This window comes from Mus pahari, chromosome 12, assembly GCF_900095145.1.
Source record: "Mus pahari chromosome 12, PAHARI_EIJ_v1.1, whole genome shotgun sequence".
Taxonomy (NCBI): domain Eukaryota; kingdom Metazoa; phylum Chordata; class Mammalia; order Rodentia; family Muridae; genus Mus; species Mus pahari.
Genome location: NC_034601.1, coordinates 21,287,762 through 21,305,101, shown reverse-complemented (window position 1 = coordinate 21,305,101; position 17,340 = coordinate 21,287,762). Strand labels below are relative to the sequence as shown.

The window sequence follows — 17,340 nt, the reverse complement described above, 5'->3', positions numbered from 1 at the left end:
GGAAGGAAGGAAGGAAGGAAAGGAGGACATGGCCACTCTTAAAGGGTTGAGGTTTTTATTATAGATATAAGAGAAAGCATAGCAGAGGCATATGGCAGAGTCCAGAGTGATCACGACAGGCCATGTGAATCAGTCACATGAGGAGGAGAAGAGCCGTGAGAGAGCCAGAAGCTGAAAGGCCAGGACAGTGGAATGATAAATGTCATCCCAAAGGGCAAGAGGAGAGCCGAAACGGCTGGGTTATGTAAGAAAGGGAAGCTTGGGCAAGAGCTACCCAGCCTAGTCCCTGCACAGGAGAATTCAGAGTTCAGGGTGTGTATGCCCAAGACTGGCTGACAGTCAACCAGTCTTGGATAAGGTAATCGGCACCTCCTTCGCAGATCGTCCTCAGGTTTGAGACCTAAATATGTATCAAGCTTTATCCTCTGTGATTTGTCTTGTGCTTCTGTGTGGCTGTGGAGTCTGCATCTCCCGTGTTCTCCATTGCAGACTGACGATTGGGTTTTCTGTGCTCCCTCTCAGAGGGTAGAAGTAGCAGAAAGATATTCTGCTTTGTCCCTCCAGGCGGCCCTCTGCTCTACGAGAACATCACCTTCGTCTACAACTCGGAACAGCTGAACGGGACTCAACGGGTGCTTCTCGATAATGTCCTGTCGGAGGAGCAGTGTCGGGAACTCCACAGTGTGGCCAGTGTGAGGACGAGGGAAGAGGAACCCTTAATGCTCGCCTACCCTGAGCCTGGAGGCAATGTCCTAGAGGGGAAAAGACCCTTTGCCCATCGGTCCCCAGCCTCCAGGACCGTGTCCTGGAGGAGGGCAGCCCCTGTGCCAGAGTGTCCCGAGCTTTGATGGCAGCATTAGAGAAACAGGCCGGACTTGCTCTTAGGAGGAAGACAGTAACTGTGGAGGTGCTTTTGTAGCTTTGGGGTTGGAATGATCTGAAACTCCCACTGGCTTAGTTCTTAGGAAAGTAGCCATGTAGCGTGTGCCCTGCATGAGTCTTAGGAAAGTGCCATGTAGCATGAGTCGCTGGAGATTTCCCTTTATTTTAACCAGCCATCAGCCAGTATATGAATAATTTGTATTCTGTTTCTATTTTTAAAAGTAGTCATTCTTTGAATGAAAATGGACTGATGAGCAAAGGAAAATTCCCCTGTCAGTTAGAAGTGGTTATACCTGAACCATAGAGTTCAATGATACTGAGTGCTGGATTGGATTCTCAGCTTCTGGAAGCCCAAGCAGAATGGAACCCAGAGGGATCCTTACTTGTCTCTAATAGAGTCTTTCATTTGTTATTTTTCCTCAGGGAATCATGCTGGTTGGTGATGGATACCGAGGGAAAACGTCACCTCACACACCCAATGAGAAGTTTGAAGGAGCCACTGTTTTGAAAGCACTCAAAGTAAATTCCTTGCTTCTCTTCAGCCTGGGTTCGTAGGGGATGGCTGAGGCGTAGGGGATGGCTGAGGCCTTTGTGACGGAGGAAGAGGAAGAATTGAGAAGGGTACAGCTGTGAGACGGAAACTTGGTCAGTGGTTTCTGTCATTTGCTTTCAGGGCTGACGGTTCATTCTCAGCAGATGCTCAGCCGCTGAGTTACACCCTGGCTGTCCACTTCGCTGTTTCAGGCAATCCCTTCATTCGGTTATCCATTGACCAAGCTTCATGCTTCCTAAGTTTCTACCTCCCCCAAAACTATGCAGCCACTCTCCTCCAGAATCTCGTGAGCTAATGATGGAAACATTCTAAAATCGGTAATTCTCTTCTCCAGAAGTAGTATTAGAGAAGAATGAAGAATATATTACAGGAGATGGGAAGAGAGAGCAATGAACTTTTTAACTTTCCCTCTGTGGTTAGAAAGAGTTGTTTCAGTGGTTCACTGTTCTATCTGAAACCGCAAGCCTGTAGAAGTTATTCTTCCTGTTCGCTGATGCGGAGATGGCTAGTCTGTGTTCTCTTAACGAAACCTAGAGTCTGTTTGTCTCAAGACCTCCTGCCAAACCCACGGTCTCCATCATTCCTGGCTTTTTGCTGTTTCAGTTCGGTTATGAAGGCCGGGTGCCCCTGAAGAGTGCAAGACTGTTCTATGACATCAGCGAGAAGGCTCGGAAGATTGTGGAATCCTATTTCATGCTGAACTCAACCCTGTATTTTTCCTATACACACATGGTCTGCCGAACAGCCCTGTCTGGTAGGTTTCTAGAACCTGAACTTGTCACCTTCTTCCTAGTATTGCCACAGGAAAGAAAACAAGTCACAGAGAGGACCTATTAGATCCTAAAATGATCATTTATGAGAACTCTAGCTTTCTAAAACAACAGAAATTTACTAACTCGTTTTCTAACCCCCCCCTTTGACTCCTAAAATTCTGAAAGACCCTCATTCTGTACATTTTCTGTCTTCAAATCCGTTTCTCATAACTGCTGAGACAGAATAAAAATTCTTCCATCTTTTGGGCTTCAGGGACTCAGGAAGCTGGAAAGTACCATCCCGTCGCGGACTCCTGTAGGGTAGAGATGTAGCCAGTGAGGAACTCAGTGAAGAGAGTTCTGAGAGGCAGGGCCCCTCACGCCTGCTGGTTGTCATAGTTTTGGTTTTCTCTTTACCTCAGTGTAAATGGGAAGAACTGTCTGTCAGAGCACGTGACACCCATGGAGAGTGAGTCAAAACCTTTGGTTTACATCTCCACATCCTCCTCGTGGAGCCCATATGCAAGCCATAGAATGAACAGGGTTTACCCAGGCATACATATTCCATCTCTCATAGCTGAAAAGACAGGTGTGGCTTGGCCCAAGTGCCATATCAGTGTTACGCTGAGCCACAGGAATCCCTCAGCGGCTATTTTTATATAACACAACTCCCTTCTGTCTCTCCATCTTTGCAAGGGGCAGGCAGAAACTGAAGATGACCATCACATTGTGCTTTTAACTGTTGCACATTGCGGTGGTTCTGCTGCCATTCTCCATCCTGCTTGCTCTCATGGTTTTTGTTGTTGTTCCTTATTCTGGCAGGGCAGCAGGATCGAAGAAATGACCTCAGTCACCCCATTCACGCAGACAACTGCCTGCTGGATCCAGAAGCCAATGAATGCTGGAAGGAGCCTCCTGCTTACACCTTTCGGGATTACAGGCAAGGATGCTCCTAATCAACCCTTGGTGGGAAGATGCTCTGCTTGCTTCCTAGCTCACATCTGTAAAACAGAGTTCTCCAGGAGTCCCCTGGAACCTTCTCCTCTTTATCTTAAGCATCACGCACATTTTCCCTCCTTCTATTTAGACAAACTGCTCTCTAAATTGCTTTGTGTCACTAAGGCATATCATTTTGCATGTGTTTCCCACCCTGAGAGCACACAGGCATGGCCCCTTAACATGCATAACGCATTATCACATGCATGAGTATTATTCACACCAAGAACCGTGTCTACATTTTTCCATTATGAAAACAGAAATGCTGGGAAAGAACTCAGTTTTCTTAAAGGGGCTGGCCACAGGGAGTTTGACCAATGAGTAGTATATGGTCAACACAAATTGTTTTTTTTTTTGTTTTTCTTCTTTTTTCAATGGATAGGACAAAAGGTTAGAGATGGGAAGACCTGGAAGGTCAGGGTACATGATGTGAAATTCCCAGATATTCAATAAAAATATTGTGTTGGGAAAAGTAAGAGAAAATAGAAACTCAAAAGAGAATAGTGTTGTATAGTTTGAGGAGATATGTTAGCACATGAAAAGACAATATCCTAGCATGAAACAATGTATCTTAATATGTAGTGACTATTAATATTTTAACAACAGGACAGTTGTTATACTGTAGTTTATTCAAAACATTTAGTGAGCAATCCTTATCTGCATGACCATGCTAGATCACAAGGAATTCATTGCCTACCCTTAGGAAAGAAAGCCCATTCCCCCAGGACTCCTTTTAGATTTGGGAAGAAGAGGGTCTTAAGCAATGTGGCTGGATTTAGACGCTATCTGAAATCAAGCCTGATTAACTGTTGACAGTGTCAAGTGAGCAATGAAACGAGGCCAAAGCCATATGGAAATGGAACCAATAAACACCAGGAGTATGACCCAGACACCCCTGAGCTTAATTTCAAGGGTTGGAGGGCCAACATCAAAGGTAGCTCCCCTTTCAGGCTGCTCCCTTCACTAGTCGTCCATATTTTACTGTGATGCTGTAGAGGACTATTGTCATTGACTGCCCGCTCCCTCCTTACAGTGCTCTCCTGTATATGAATGACGACTTTGAAGGAGGAGAATTCATCTTCACCGAAATGGATGCTAAAACCGTGACTGTAAGTAACCCTCATCTTGAAATTGGTTTAGTATTTTAAATTCAGTATTACCATCTTCCCAGGGTCTTACCGATTGCTGAATTTCAAATAGTTCTGAGCTCAAGAATTCAAGAAGAAAACAGGGCTCTGGTGGTTTATACATAATAAAAATATTAAAGCATAAGTCACCATTTTAGTCCATTTTGAAAATGAGCAAACTGAGAAACAGGCTTTTTAAGAACTTCGTCTCAGCCATTTAAAAAATGTTAGGTGTGGAGTCAAAGCCTAGAGGTCCTGTCAAGTGACCTGATGGGAACTTTCAGTCCGAGTCCCTAAAGCATCCACATCAAGGGCAGATCAATGGCTCCCAGTAGCCAGAACGCTTAGACTAAGCATGAACGTCCAAATGCGAACATGTGTGCATGCAAATTGGTATAAACTATTAAGGATGAACCATTAACCTTTAACTCCAAATGGGTATTTATATTCACTAATGTTTAAATCAAACGTCACAGTCAACCATTTTATTAACAATCAAAAAAATGCCTTCAAAAACCAGCATCCTTAGCACGCACAGACAATATAGTAAGATTCTTTTGATCATTACGACAAAGATCAAACTCACTATGAGAACACTAAATCACAAAAGAAGAACTTATGAATTATAAATTGATTATGAGGTCCTATGAGGTCTCTTTCTTCCTGCAAAATCTAAGCAGCTAGACATGCACATGAAGGTCTTGGCATAGGTAAGAGAATTTCAAACTCTCTCCGAGTTTTGTGCATTGAATTTTAGCCTGCCCATTTTCCTCAGTGGTGAAATATTCATGGAACACGAGGGTGGTATAAAGTGGGTGATATCTCAGGCTATGTGTCATTGGCTTAATGAAGATTCCTGTTGAGGGTTGTTGGAATAGGTACCCAGAAACACAGGTATAATTTTAAAGTATTTCCTGAATTTGGACACAGCAATGTATGTTCGAACAGACGTGCTGACTCACTCTGTTTAAAAAGTAAGATAAATTAGTAAGTAGTTTGAGACTTCAGACTCTGAGACTATAAACCAGGATTGATGATCTGGACTGGAGTTTAAATCCCTGAAAAGGATTCTCACTTGTGAAGGAGCTTTGTGAACAAAACATCTTATTTCCAAGCTTTGAAAACATGGAAACTGAAGAAAAAAAAAAAAAAAAAAAGGCTCCCATTTTAAATCATTTGAAAGAAAAAAATTCAGACTGATGGTTGAGGATTCCTTTGCTTCTACTCCATCTAGTGGCCATATTTGGAAGTGCCCCCTGGTTGATGGTACAGGGACTGGCTCTGTCTTTGCTGAGTGTAAGTTAAATAGAGTCCTGCTGCTTTTGTGTGTGGAGGCCAGCCGGGAGGGGTGGCAGATGTACTTCTTGAACAGTTCTACAGTTCTAATAAGTGAGGCACCGACCAAAAGAAAAAAAATCACAGAATCTACTTCCCTCCAAAAAGTGAATGGAAAAAAACGTGGGAAAACCGAAAAGCTCAATAGTTCATTCATGTTCATTCATTTAACAGAGTTTTAATGCTATTATAGATAATTAAAATTATCAGGTAGGAGTTCTGAAAAATTAGGAATTCTCATGTATCTGCTTTCCCTTATCAAACCTAATCCAATTTCAAAAGAAGTGGCCAGGGGCCCTTCCTCCTTCCCCCCATTGGATATGGAAGGATTGCTTTGTTCCCAGCATCTACATCAGGTGACTGACAACTGCTTCAGACTCCACATTCCAAGGACTCACACCTTCTTCTGGATTTCATGGACACCAGCACATGGGTGTATGACCCACACACATACAACCAAATACACACACACACACACACACACACACACACACACACTTTCTCTCCCACTCCCACACTGGGATTCTTAATTTTGATTTTGCCTACTTCTGTCTTCCCGCACTCAGTCATAGGACAGGAGTTAATCTTACGTAGCATTGAAGGATTTTAGGGAAAAATTCAGACATGTTCCTGAGAGGATTAGAAAGAAGTAGTCCCATAGCTGTAGAATGCCCCCTGTCTCCCCCCCCCCCCCACACACACACAATGGCTGCTGCTGTGCTGTCTGCTTCTATACAACCACAGTGGAATGAGTAAGCTCTCATTATCTCCTAAAGGATGCAAAATGGCATCTAATCCTATTACACACCTTTTAAGACACAGGACCACAGCCTCCAATACTCAGTGGCGTAGCCTATGCCTGCTCAGACTTAAGATTCTCAGCACGGTGCCCTCAGCAGTTCCCTGACTGCACTGACCACCAGGCAGCAGACAGCTGAGCAGCGGGCAAGCTTTGAATTGTTGATTCTGTCATTTCAGACCTCTGGAACCAACCGTGAGTGGGTCAGCTCGAGGGGTGGTGTGTTCTCATCACTGGAGGCAACCACGTGATACCTGTATGACCCATGGACAAGCATAATGTAAAGGAAATGAATTCAAAGCTTCGTACAGTGACAACTACATAAACCATAGGTGTTTGGCTGGAGAATTGCCAAGGGTGTACAACCATGTAACTGCGACCTGGGGCCACCAGTAAATCTTCTCTGGTACCCCTCGTGTCCTGGCTCCCTTCCAGTTTTACAGGGACCAGGATGCACACTCACATTAAGCATGAATAGACGGATAGAATGAAGAGCTGATGTAGTGCAGTAAAGTGGAGGATTTGTGTTCTTGAGAGGGCAGACTGTCACCAGAGCACATGCCAGGTGATCTCTATGTGCATGGGCCGTGCCACCCAGGTCACCTAAGTGTTCTTATTATATAAGGGAAATGTTATTTTGAAACTTTATATTTTACAGATAAAAAAAAAATGAGAATCTATTTTTGTTGTCAGTACTCCGTTATGAAGACGCCCATCGCTCTTTGCTTCAAATTTTAACTGAGGGGAGTAAACACCCCGAAGGAATGATACAAGGTCACATGGTACAGGAACTGAAAGTCTAATTTCTATTTTGTTCTCAGGCCTCTATAAAACCAAAGTGTGGTCGAATGATCAGCTTCTCATCTGGCGGCGAGAACCCTCATGGGGTGAAGGCTGTCACCAGAGGCCAGCGCTGTGCTGTGGCACTGTGGTTTACCCTGGACCCTCTTTACCGAGAACTGGTGAGTCCACACCAGGCTCTCTGGATTGATCACTCTACTCTGTAAAGTCCTTTGTCTCATTCCTAAGTCTGTCGTGGCTTTTGTTGTAAGATTATCCAGTTGAGTTCTAACCGTGATTTCTCATGTGCAGAAATAGATCCAGTCGCGCATCTTGGTGGTCACAGCAAATGGTCACTATTGAACTCACTGGCACCATGGTACCATGGTACCAGTGGACCACTGACAGACAGGAACTTTCTCCTGGTCACGATTAAGGTTAGAAAAGCATCAAAGCATCTCAGACTAGTTCATGCAGCATGCATGGGAAAGAAGAAGGAGACCCGGAGGATCATTATTATTTGTTCCACTATTCAGTTAAAATTTGAAATAATATTAAACTTGAAGTGTCTGGGCCACTCACTGTTTCAATCTGTCAAGAGCCCCACAGTGCAGACCAGCAGGCAGAAACTCCTGGGAGAAAGCAGTTCGGCTTTCTTGAAGGAGTCCTTCCAAGTCCTTCTCTTGACTCAGTGATATCCTCGGCTTAAAAATATCCATCAGAGCTCCACCATAGCTCAAGAGACTGAGTGTAATGGTCACTAAGGGTAGATCTGAAGCTGACCCAGAAGTCCACGGATGACTTCAGAGTCTACCAAAGACCTGAATGTGGATGAAGTGATGAAACTCTATTTTACAACTTTAAAGATGTGTATCTTGTTGTTGTGACAGGATCTCTCTGTGTTGAACTGGTTGTACTGAAACTCACAATGTAGACCAGGCTACTTTTGGACTCACAGGGATCCTCCTGCCTCTGCCCCCCTGACTGCTGGAATTAAGGGGATGTACTAAATAGTGCTAAAGATGCTTCTATTTTTTTTATTATGTCTATGCGTGTACACATCTGTGAGTGTAAGTGGAGTTCTGATGAGGACACCTATCCCCCTGGAATTGGAGTAAGCCACCAGACATGGCAGTTGGGAACTGAAAATAAGGCCTCTGAAAGAACCTTATGCATCATAACCAAGGTCATCTCCCAGCCCCCGAAATTGTAGCCCTAAAATGAGGTGCACATCTGTCCCTTTAAATTTCTAAACTAAATCCAGTTTCAGCCGTAGCAGGAGTCTAGAAGCAACATTTTATTTTTGTCTCCACCCTCAAAACACTTTCTTCACTTCTAGGTAGGGCTTTAGGTCAGAAGTGAACAGAAGATGCACAGAAGTGAATTACAACGGAAGTCGGCAGCCAGGAACGTCACGCACCGCAGTAGCATCTTATGTATTATATAAGGCTGTAAAGACAGCTTGCACTAGCTCAGACGCAAAGAAAGACAAAAAAAGGCGCCAATGGCCAGAACCTAGCAGAGCCCAGAACACTATGTAGGATGTGCAGCATCCCCCTTCCTCTGTCGTTTCTCTTTCCTTGGGTTTTTAATCTACAAAAATGCCAGCACCATTGCCCTATGTGAAGGTCTAGACAGCAAATTGTGGGAAGATCGGCACCCCATTTTAGTATCAATTTTATATCCACCACTCCATCACAATACATTGTAGCATTTTTATTAAAATAATTAATACATAACTTGTTCACAGCCTCTTCCTACTCAAGATGCTTCAACACCCGTGTTTATGCTTCATGGAAAAGTACTAAGAAACTTCTCCAGTGTGCAGGCTTTAGCGCCATCTCGTGGTCAGAGTTAGAACTGACGCGCACCTCTTAGTGTTGCTAACTGAAAACTTTCTCCTCTGGAAAAACTTCCAGGAAATCACCTAAGTCGGATCTAATGCCTGATTCCCACCTTCAGATGTGTGTATCTGACTATGTCCAGAGCTTTCTGAGTACCAGGAGTTTAAAACTTCCCAGGTGCTTCTAATATGTAACAACGTTGGTGAATCCCTGGTTTAAACACCAATTTAGATAGGATTTCTGAACTCAGAAATCCTGTCTAAGAAAAGTAGCAGATTCTCTATCACTGAATGTGCGTGGCTGTGTATGTCTTTAATCCCAGCACTGAAGAGCAAAAGCAGGCAGATTTCTGAGTTCCAGGACAACTTTGTCCACAGAATGAGTTGCAGGTTAACCCAGAGAAAACTGTTTCAAAAAATATTGTGTGTGTGGTGTGTGTGTGTGTGTGTGTGTGTGTGTGTGTGTGTGTGTGTGTGTGTAGATATTGGATGGCCTGTAGACATCAGTCCCAGCCCTTGGGTCTTTTCCTTCCTAAGAAAAGCGTGTACTGAGAGTCATCAAATGCGAAATTGCCTGTGTGTCAGGTTGCTGAGCCCCGTGCTCTCAGATGTAATGATGTGTAATTTCCCATTATTTAGTATCTTTGCCTGTGTCGTTATTAACTCCCAGCTCCTTCCTGCCTGGCAAGAGCTTTGTTTTCAAGTCAGAACGCAGTTATTCTTATAATTCCGTATGCTGGAAACTGTACGAGGACCTGACAAAGGGGAGCAGAAGCAGGACCAAATTCCTGCTTTCATGGAACTTAACATCAAGCCAGGGAGGCGATAACAGGGACCCACATTATTAAACGAGGAGGCGAGTTTTGTAAGAATTGTCTGCGGTAAATGATCACTTAGGGACAAGAAGAATCAGCTAGGGAAGGTTTAATTTGGGAGGCAATGTTGGCAATAAGCTTTATAAGATGAGCATCCCTCGGGAGATGCACTTTAGGCCTTCATTCCCACAAATACTTCTTTTTTAATATAATAGAGCCCTTGACAAGAGGTAGTAGGTTTTATGGGCACTGGAAATATATCATTGACCAAGACAATGAGAGCCTTCTCTCTCCTTTTTACAACCTAAAAGAAGCAAAAAGCACTGCAAGTAAGCAAAAACATGTAAATAATCAGAAGATTTATTTCAACAGTAATAGGTGATAAATAAAAAAAAATAGAATAACATAACTAACCTAACAGTAGATATTAGACAAGCTATATACAAATGCATGATATGTGAGCTGGAGCCTGAGTGGCAGGAACAGCCAACTACAAGGACCACTGGAAGTGAGGGAGTCCAGGCTGAGGATGGCTTGCAGAAGGCCAGAGGTTGGGAGTAGGGTAGTTGAGAAACAAAACTGGACGGTGAGGAAGCTCAGGGTCGCAGCACACGCCTCGCGTGTGCTAGCTTCTGGACCCGATCCCTAGCCCCAAGAAAATAAATAAACCGAAAACACAGCCCACAAAAGAAGACCAAAGTAGCCAGAACAGCATGTTTTCCAAAAGGGGAGTGTTGGATGGAAGGGTGAGAAGGAGCCATGGACAGTTCATATTAGGCTGGTGGACTTTCTTCTCACTGCCAAGAAGCCACTGTGGCCATCCTCCGTTCCTCACACCATTGTAAGCTCCCCTAGTCCTCGGGGATGACTACAGGGGAAAAGAATGCCACTAGCCAACATGTGGACTTAGGATAGAGGAGTCCCACAGGTAACAAGGGTTTAACCTCAAGGGGAGGTGGCCTTGGAAGTTGAAGAAGACCTGCTGGCTCTATGCTCCGCTGGTACAGAGGCGAAAGAAAACACAGGCTATACTGGGAGTCTACAGGGGGAAGGGGTGCATTTCAAATCAGGGCTGGGAAGCTATTTTGAGAATGAATACTCAGAGACTTTGAGGTAACCAAAACTTGTAGTATGAGGTGGGTAACAGAGGGGCAGCGCACAATATAATTGAGGAAGAAAAAAAAAAATGTTACACACCTGAAAGCTCACCAAGAAAACAAAACCAGGAACCAACTGAAGAACAGTGAGCCCCATGTGGGACCGTGTTGCGGTTTGATTGAAGGGAGATTGTCCACCAGGAGCCTGAACAAGGAGTGAAGCTTGTTTGGAACCTTCTAGGACACCCAGTGAGAAGAATCGGAATGAGTTACTCTTAAGACGTAGCACTTAGCTATTTAGAGGACCTTTCTCAATGTCCAGACACAGTTTTAGTTCCCACAATGTGCAATGTGCAGACATCCTCTAGGCCAGGGATGCTAACATTGACAGTGTGCAGGCAAGTTTCTCTGTCTCTCTCTGTCTCTGTCTGTGTTTCCTCAAATGTCAGTAGTGCCATGTCTGAGAAACTCTGTCCTTCGTTCTCCATAAAAAGGCAGGGACAGAAACAGGACACAGAAAGACAAGGTCAAAAACCTTATCCAGTGTGGGGGACCAGGGCCAGGCTTGTCTGGCAAAAGGTGAGTAGTCTTTGCTGAGAGACACTGAAATAAGTCAGAGATGGTGATGCCGGAGAGACAGAAAGGGTAGAAAGCCAATGAATAGATGAGATGTCTTCCATAGGAGCCATCTCGGGAGGTAATTGCTTAGAACGTGGGGATGTGTGAAGAGTGTACGGGTTTGGCTGAAGTAGGCTTATCCCTGACTGGGTGTTGCACCATTCCGTGCACAGATGGCTGGCTGGAAATGTTGGGGAAGCATCTGCTGCCCGGGCTGGTTATTACGCTTGTACCAGAAATGTGTCAATTGTCTTTTTTGCAGGAGCGGATACAGGCAGATGAAGTGATTGCCATCTTGGATCAAGAACAGCGCGGGAAGCATGGACTGAATATTAACCCCAAAGATGAGCTATAGAAAAGAGAGTGCTCTATTGAATATTTATTTAAATAGATAATCTTATGAGAACCTTTTTATTTTTGTACAGAGCCGTGGTATAAATTAACAGGATACTGAAAGGCGTTCGATGTTTGCCCCCCTGTCCCCGACGTTGCTCACTTTGCTTTCTTCCGCTCTTAATTGTTTTGCTTCAGTTCATCATTCAGAGCCCAGTCACACCCTCAAGTACCCACCACACTGAGTCACAACACCCACACGTTCCATGCCACACCAGTAAACATACAACACGAATACACTACAGAAGCGCACACAAGCCACTTATACATGGCACAAACTCCCAAACATGCCACACATACAAACATGAGCATACCCAAACACATACCACCCAGATACACAAACACTACATCGCAGGCACGCACATGCGCGCGCGCGCGCGCGCGCGCGCACACACACACACACACACACACACAGAGAGAGAGAGAGAGAGAGAGAGAGAGAGAGAGAGAGAGAGAGAGAGAGTTAACTTGCTGCATATTCACAATCTCAACATGATAAGCTTGTACTTAGCACCTCAGAGCTAGAGTGTGCCCCGAGTCTAAAAGATAGGATGTGAATTGGTCTCAGGCTTCCATGGTTTGCTGCCTTTCCCCCATCACCTTTCATGGCACTGATGGCTGAGAGTTCAGACTCTTCACAGCAAGCTTGCCTCATGTCTAGGAGCTCCCAGGACACAGTCTGCCTGGCCCCAAGAATCAAGAGAGCAGCCTCTTTCAGGCTTGAGGAAGCCACCACTGGAATAAGGACTATGACACGGGGTCCCCTTGGGTAGAACGTTAGGACTGGTATTTTCAACAGAAGTTCTGATTCCCCTCCACAGTGCTCTGTAAGGAGAGCACTTAAATAGGCACACAGAGGTTCCAGCAGTGTAGGTTCACCCCAGTGGTGATGGATGAATGGATGTCTTTAATTGCCCTGCCCTAGGCACTCTTGCTGCTGGAGAGAGGCTCCTGCTGGTATTAAATCAGAATTGTTTCTCACAGGCTGCGCCTCAGCTGCCTCTGTTGGGCAGCCTCCTCTTCGTGCTGCTGTCAGCTCAGAGAGGCATGCTGTGTCTGAAGTGTTTAATAAAGGGATCCTTGTTACAGCATTCGTCTTCTGATGCACAGCTATTTTATCTTCCGATGATGCTTTTGTAACTATCTGGGACAACCCAGGAACAATGGACCATGACAACTCTGCCAGCAGACAGGGGCCTGCAAGAAAGTGGGTAGCTTGCTTTGGAGGGAACAGGACTGGCTAGCAAGCTGGGGGGTTAGTTCAGAGAACTTGAAGACTTAGGGGTTCAAGGCTCTGCTCGCAGACCGCGCCCACTCTTGCAATGTGCTCCAGTGAGGTGAGGTTCACTTCCTGCCATTTGTGATCTGGTTCGGGGTAAGAAGATTTGCTCAATGGGACTGAGAAATTCAACTACAGTGCTGTGTGCTGTTGGCCAACCACTGCCAAACCAGAATTCTGGATGCTACTCTGCCTGGGTAGGTTGGGCAAAGCTCTCAATTCCCAGGTGACCTAAAGCAGTTAACTCCCTTCCTCTTTCTGGACTCCAGTTCCTCTTCTGGAAATGGTGTAATTCATTATCATTGTTTCCAAAACCTTATGCCAGTAGCAAGACTCATTTTAGAAATATTGAAAAATACAAGCAAAAAAAATTTTTTTTTTTTCTGCTAACGTCTGAGAGTGGCAAGTTATGTCACCACAGGTGTATGCGGCTATGAAAGTTTTACCCTGACTTTGGGGTTGACAGTTCGTGATATGCGAAGAAGTTAATTTGTTTGTTCTCCACTGCAAAGCACTTGCTGGCACTAAAAACTCCATGGTAGACAGATCTGGGCAAGGATCTAATTTCTGTTTTCTGGTTACAAGACATCAACAAAGAAATCAGACCTTGACTCTGCACAGTTCTTGTTTCCTGGGTGTGCTCGTGCCCTGGGAGAGGCAACGGCTTCAGCAGAGGATGTGCCATCCAGCCCGTAGAAAGTGGGCAAGCGCCTCAGTAGATGCCGCCACTGTTGTGTGCGATCCCATCGTGTGTCACGCTGACAGCAGGGAGTGGTTGTTCCCGTTCTGCTGGTTGGCCATGTTGCTTTACACCTGGAACATTGAAGATATACTAAAGCATTTGGTTTTTTTTTTTTTTTTTTAATCTGCTCCACATCAAACCATGCATAATTTCATTCAAATATTTAGGGAGTGCCATCAGATGACTTAGGAAAGCCAAACTCAGAAATTAGAGTCTATATGTTAAATAGTCCTGTTTGCAAAGAAGTGGAAAATCCCATACGAATTTTGGTACTTATGAGGGCTGAAGAAAGCCAAAGAAGTTACAATCCAATTCCCTCTTTCACTTTGACATGATGCTGTGATGATGGAGTTAGAGCAGACAGGAGCAGAACTGAAGCCAGAGCTGTTGGAATAGGGGATGCAAGAATGCCTTGCCTGTGAGGCTAAAATCTAGATGCAGGGCTCCCTCTACCTAGAGAATGGGTACCTTTATCTCTTTGGCCAAACATGGAACTTGCCCCCCTCATCCTTGCCTCTCCAGGTTTGGATTCTTCCACCAGGGCCATCTTTTCCCTTGTTGACACAAATAGACTCTGTGCTCACAGCAGAGTAAATAACCAAGTCCCACTTTTATCACTTAAGGACCATTCGTCCCTTTCTTTTTCAAAGTTCTATATTTCAAAGGTTGGTTCTCATCATCATAATACTGTATTGAACAGATATAACACTACACATGCTCATTCCTGAGGAATGCATACATGTTCTAAGCGTGGGATACAATGCCCGTTTAACAGCGGAAGACCGAGAGAGCCATGAACACTGTGTAGTGAGTGCCTGTGGACACTTCCTTGACTTAGGAGCATGGCGCCTGAGGAAGAAGAAAGATCTTACCAGAGAGAAGTGAAACAATCCGAGAACTGTTGCTCTCTCTGTCCGCCATCTGCCCAGGCCTCGCTAATTTGCTAACAGGAAAGGTTTGATTTTATAGAAGCACGTAAACTCTTTTTCTTTTCCAACTAACAGCTGCGGGACAACATGCATCTCCTTCTGTTCCATGAGACACATCGGACACAATTCCCTAATTCAACTTGCTTCTATATCCTTCATGAAACATACCATGACAGGCCTAGGGATCAGGGGGGAATCATGGATGCTGTCTCTTTGCTGACCCTTCAAAGGCAAAGATTGCCTTCAACTTAAACTTAGCAAGGACTGACCTAGGACAGTGAGACCTGAGATGTGAGGTAGGTGCCTTTCTGTACAGCCTGCCTCTCAGCTGACAAGGACCTCTCCGTTTTCCTGGCTTTTCATCATTAGCACATAAGTAACATTTCTTTGGCACGTACTCAGCTGAAGAGGAGCCACAGAATGAGTCAGTTCCATTTAATAATTTATACCTATGAATTTTAATTGAAGTACAAATGCTGAATTATTTCACAGAAGACAGCCACAGGGAACAACTCCCTCAATGACGTCAAGGAAGGAGTAATGGGGCCACCTCAGCAGCTCCTCATGCCAAAGCATTAAGTATTCTGAGGAAGCCGACATTGTCGTAGCTGGAAAGTGGGGAAAGGGAGACTGATCCCACACCCTGAACTCTTGGGGGCAAAGAGGAACCATTTGGCAAAATTTCCAAACTATAAGACCCTGGGTTTCTTCCACCTATCACTAAGAAGCCTGTGGAATGATGTTGCCTTCCCACACGGTCCCAGCAGCCCACCCGCAAATCTGCTCCCTGACAATTGGATGTTTTCAATTGGAGACACAGGGTCTGGTTTGCTTTTACCTGGTTCATAGCTTCGGACTCATGGAGACAATTCACCTTTGAGCTCACTGCTGGGATGGAACAGTGTCTCTGTCAGACTGTCAAGGTCTCGGTTGCCTCCTCCTCCTCCTCATACTTCTGCTCCTCCTCATCCTCCTCATCCTCCTCCACCTCCTCCTCCTCCTCTTCCTCTCTCTCTTCCTCCCTGCAGAACACAATGTTTGCTGTGCCCACTACTGCACTGACCTCTGAGAGCCAACAATGACAAACTTGGAACAATCTGATCATTGATCCTGATCTGTTATACAATGGATGGCAGAGGCCATGTGAAAGGCTTGAATTAGTGAATCATCTCTGACTTCAGAAATCTTATTATGAAGCCATAATACAATAACTGAAGAATATATTCCTGCTCCTCTCCACGTTCCTGAAACGAGGCTAGGGAGGGGGGGATATGATTGGCTGTTCATTCACTGTAAAACATACCTTTTTCTGGTCATGGTAGTTGTGCATCAGAAGGAAGCAGAAGCCAGGAGAAGAAGATGACCGGCTTCTCTTTCCTCCGTAGGACAATAAAAGAGCATCCAGGAGAAAGGTTGGGAGCCATTTCTGGTATTTGCCCCTCTCATTTGCTCACACCCCTTCTGTCTTAGGTAAATAAGAACGACCCTTTTTCATCAGGGCCTCCACTCCAACCTCAGACTTGATATTAATCTTATTTATATATGGAAACCCTTCCCTAAGCTCTTCTTCTCTGAGTTGAATGCCTTCCCCCATGAAGGCAGGTCCCTGACACAAGTCTCAGGAGTCCTATAGACCTTAGTTAAAGCCTTCTCCTTTACAGATTCATGTTTTCACCCTTGAGTTACATCTGGTAGTGGGTGGGGTAGAAGCAGGGACCGGGCAAGAATTACTGGCCGTGTCTCATCTTTTTCCACTCACTAACCATATATCCCATTGTTTCAAAGACTTATAATCACAGTTGGCATTTATAATGCATTTTATGATCTTGAAGCACTTGGCATTCGTATATAAATACATAATTATGAGAGACGTTTAATACAATCTTTATTTTGTAGATAGGGGGAAAGAGGGAGTCTCAGGGAAGAAGGATGAACAAAGCTTTTGATCATTACTGAGTTTGTTTCTCAGATAGGCTTGAGTGGCTATGTAAAGACCAGGAGTATACTAAGAATAAATGAAGGGACTCAGAGTCAAGTGAAGGAAAACTGAGGTCAATGAATTGGCAACATAAAATAAATAGTGTTGTGCGTGAGTTATGCCAGATGTAGGAAGGAAAGGCCAGATGAATTCAGAGGAGGAGGAGGTGGGGACGGTGAACGGGTTACAGAGGTGACAGTTGAACTGGTTGTTGAGTGACCTGTCCTGCATAATACTAGCAGATGGGCCCCGAACTCTCCCTGCACCAGGTCCCCATGTGTGAAGTCCTAGGCGTGAATGGGGGCAGCTCCTGGAAGTCTAAAACACTGAGCCTTTGAGAGTTCATATTGAAGTTGTTGTTAGGGGTTAGGGTGAAATAGGATCTGTACTGCAGATTGCCTTAGGAAAAAGACTTTAATGAG

General features: G+C 44.8%; 1 protein-coding gene across 1 annotated transcript in view; it reads left to right on the top strand.

Moving 5' to 3' along the window:
- P3h2 (prolyl 3-hydroxylase 2) overlaps nucleotides 1–17,072 on the top strand; it is a 143,240-nt gene extending 126,168 nt beyond the window's left edge. Inside the window, exons 9-15 of the mRNA XM_021209441.2 lie at nucleotides 565–692; nucleotides 1,306–1,401; nucleotides 2,039–2,189; nucleotides 3,010–3,127; nucleotides 4,217–4,292; nucleotides 7,266–7,406; nucleotides 11,860–17,072. Coding sequence (XP_021065100.1) covers nucleotides 565–692; nucleotides 1,306–1,401; nucleotides 2,039–2,189; nucleotides 3,010–3,127; nucleotides 4,217–4,292; nucleotides 7,266–7,406; nucleotides 11,860–11,952 — 803 coding nt within the window. The 3' untranslated portion in view covers nucleotides 11,953–17,072. The remainder of the gene's footprint in view (nucleotides 1–564; nucleotides 693–1,305; nucleotides 1,402–2,038; nucleotides 2,190–3,009; nucleotides 3,128–4,216; nucleotides 4,293–7,265; nucleotides 7,407–11,859) is intronic.
- Nucleotides 17,073–17,340: the final 268 nt, after the last annotated feature.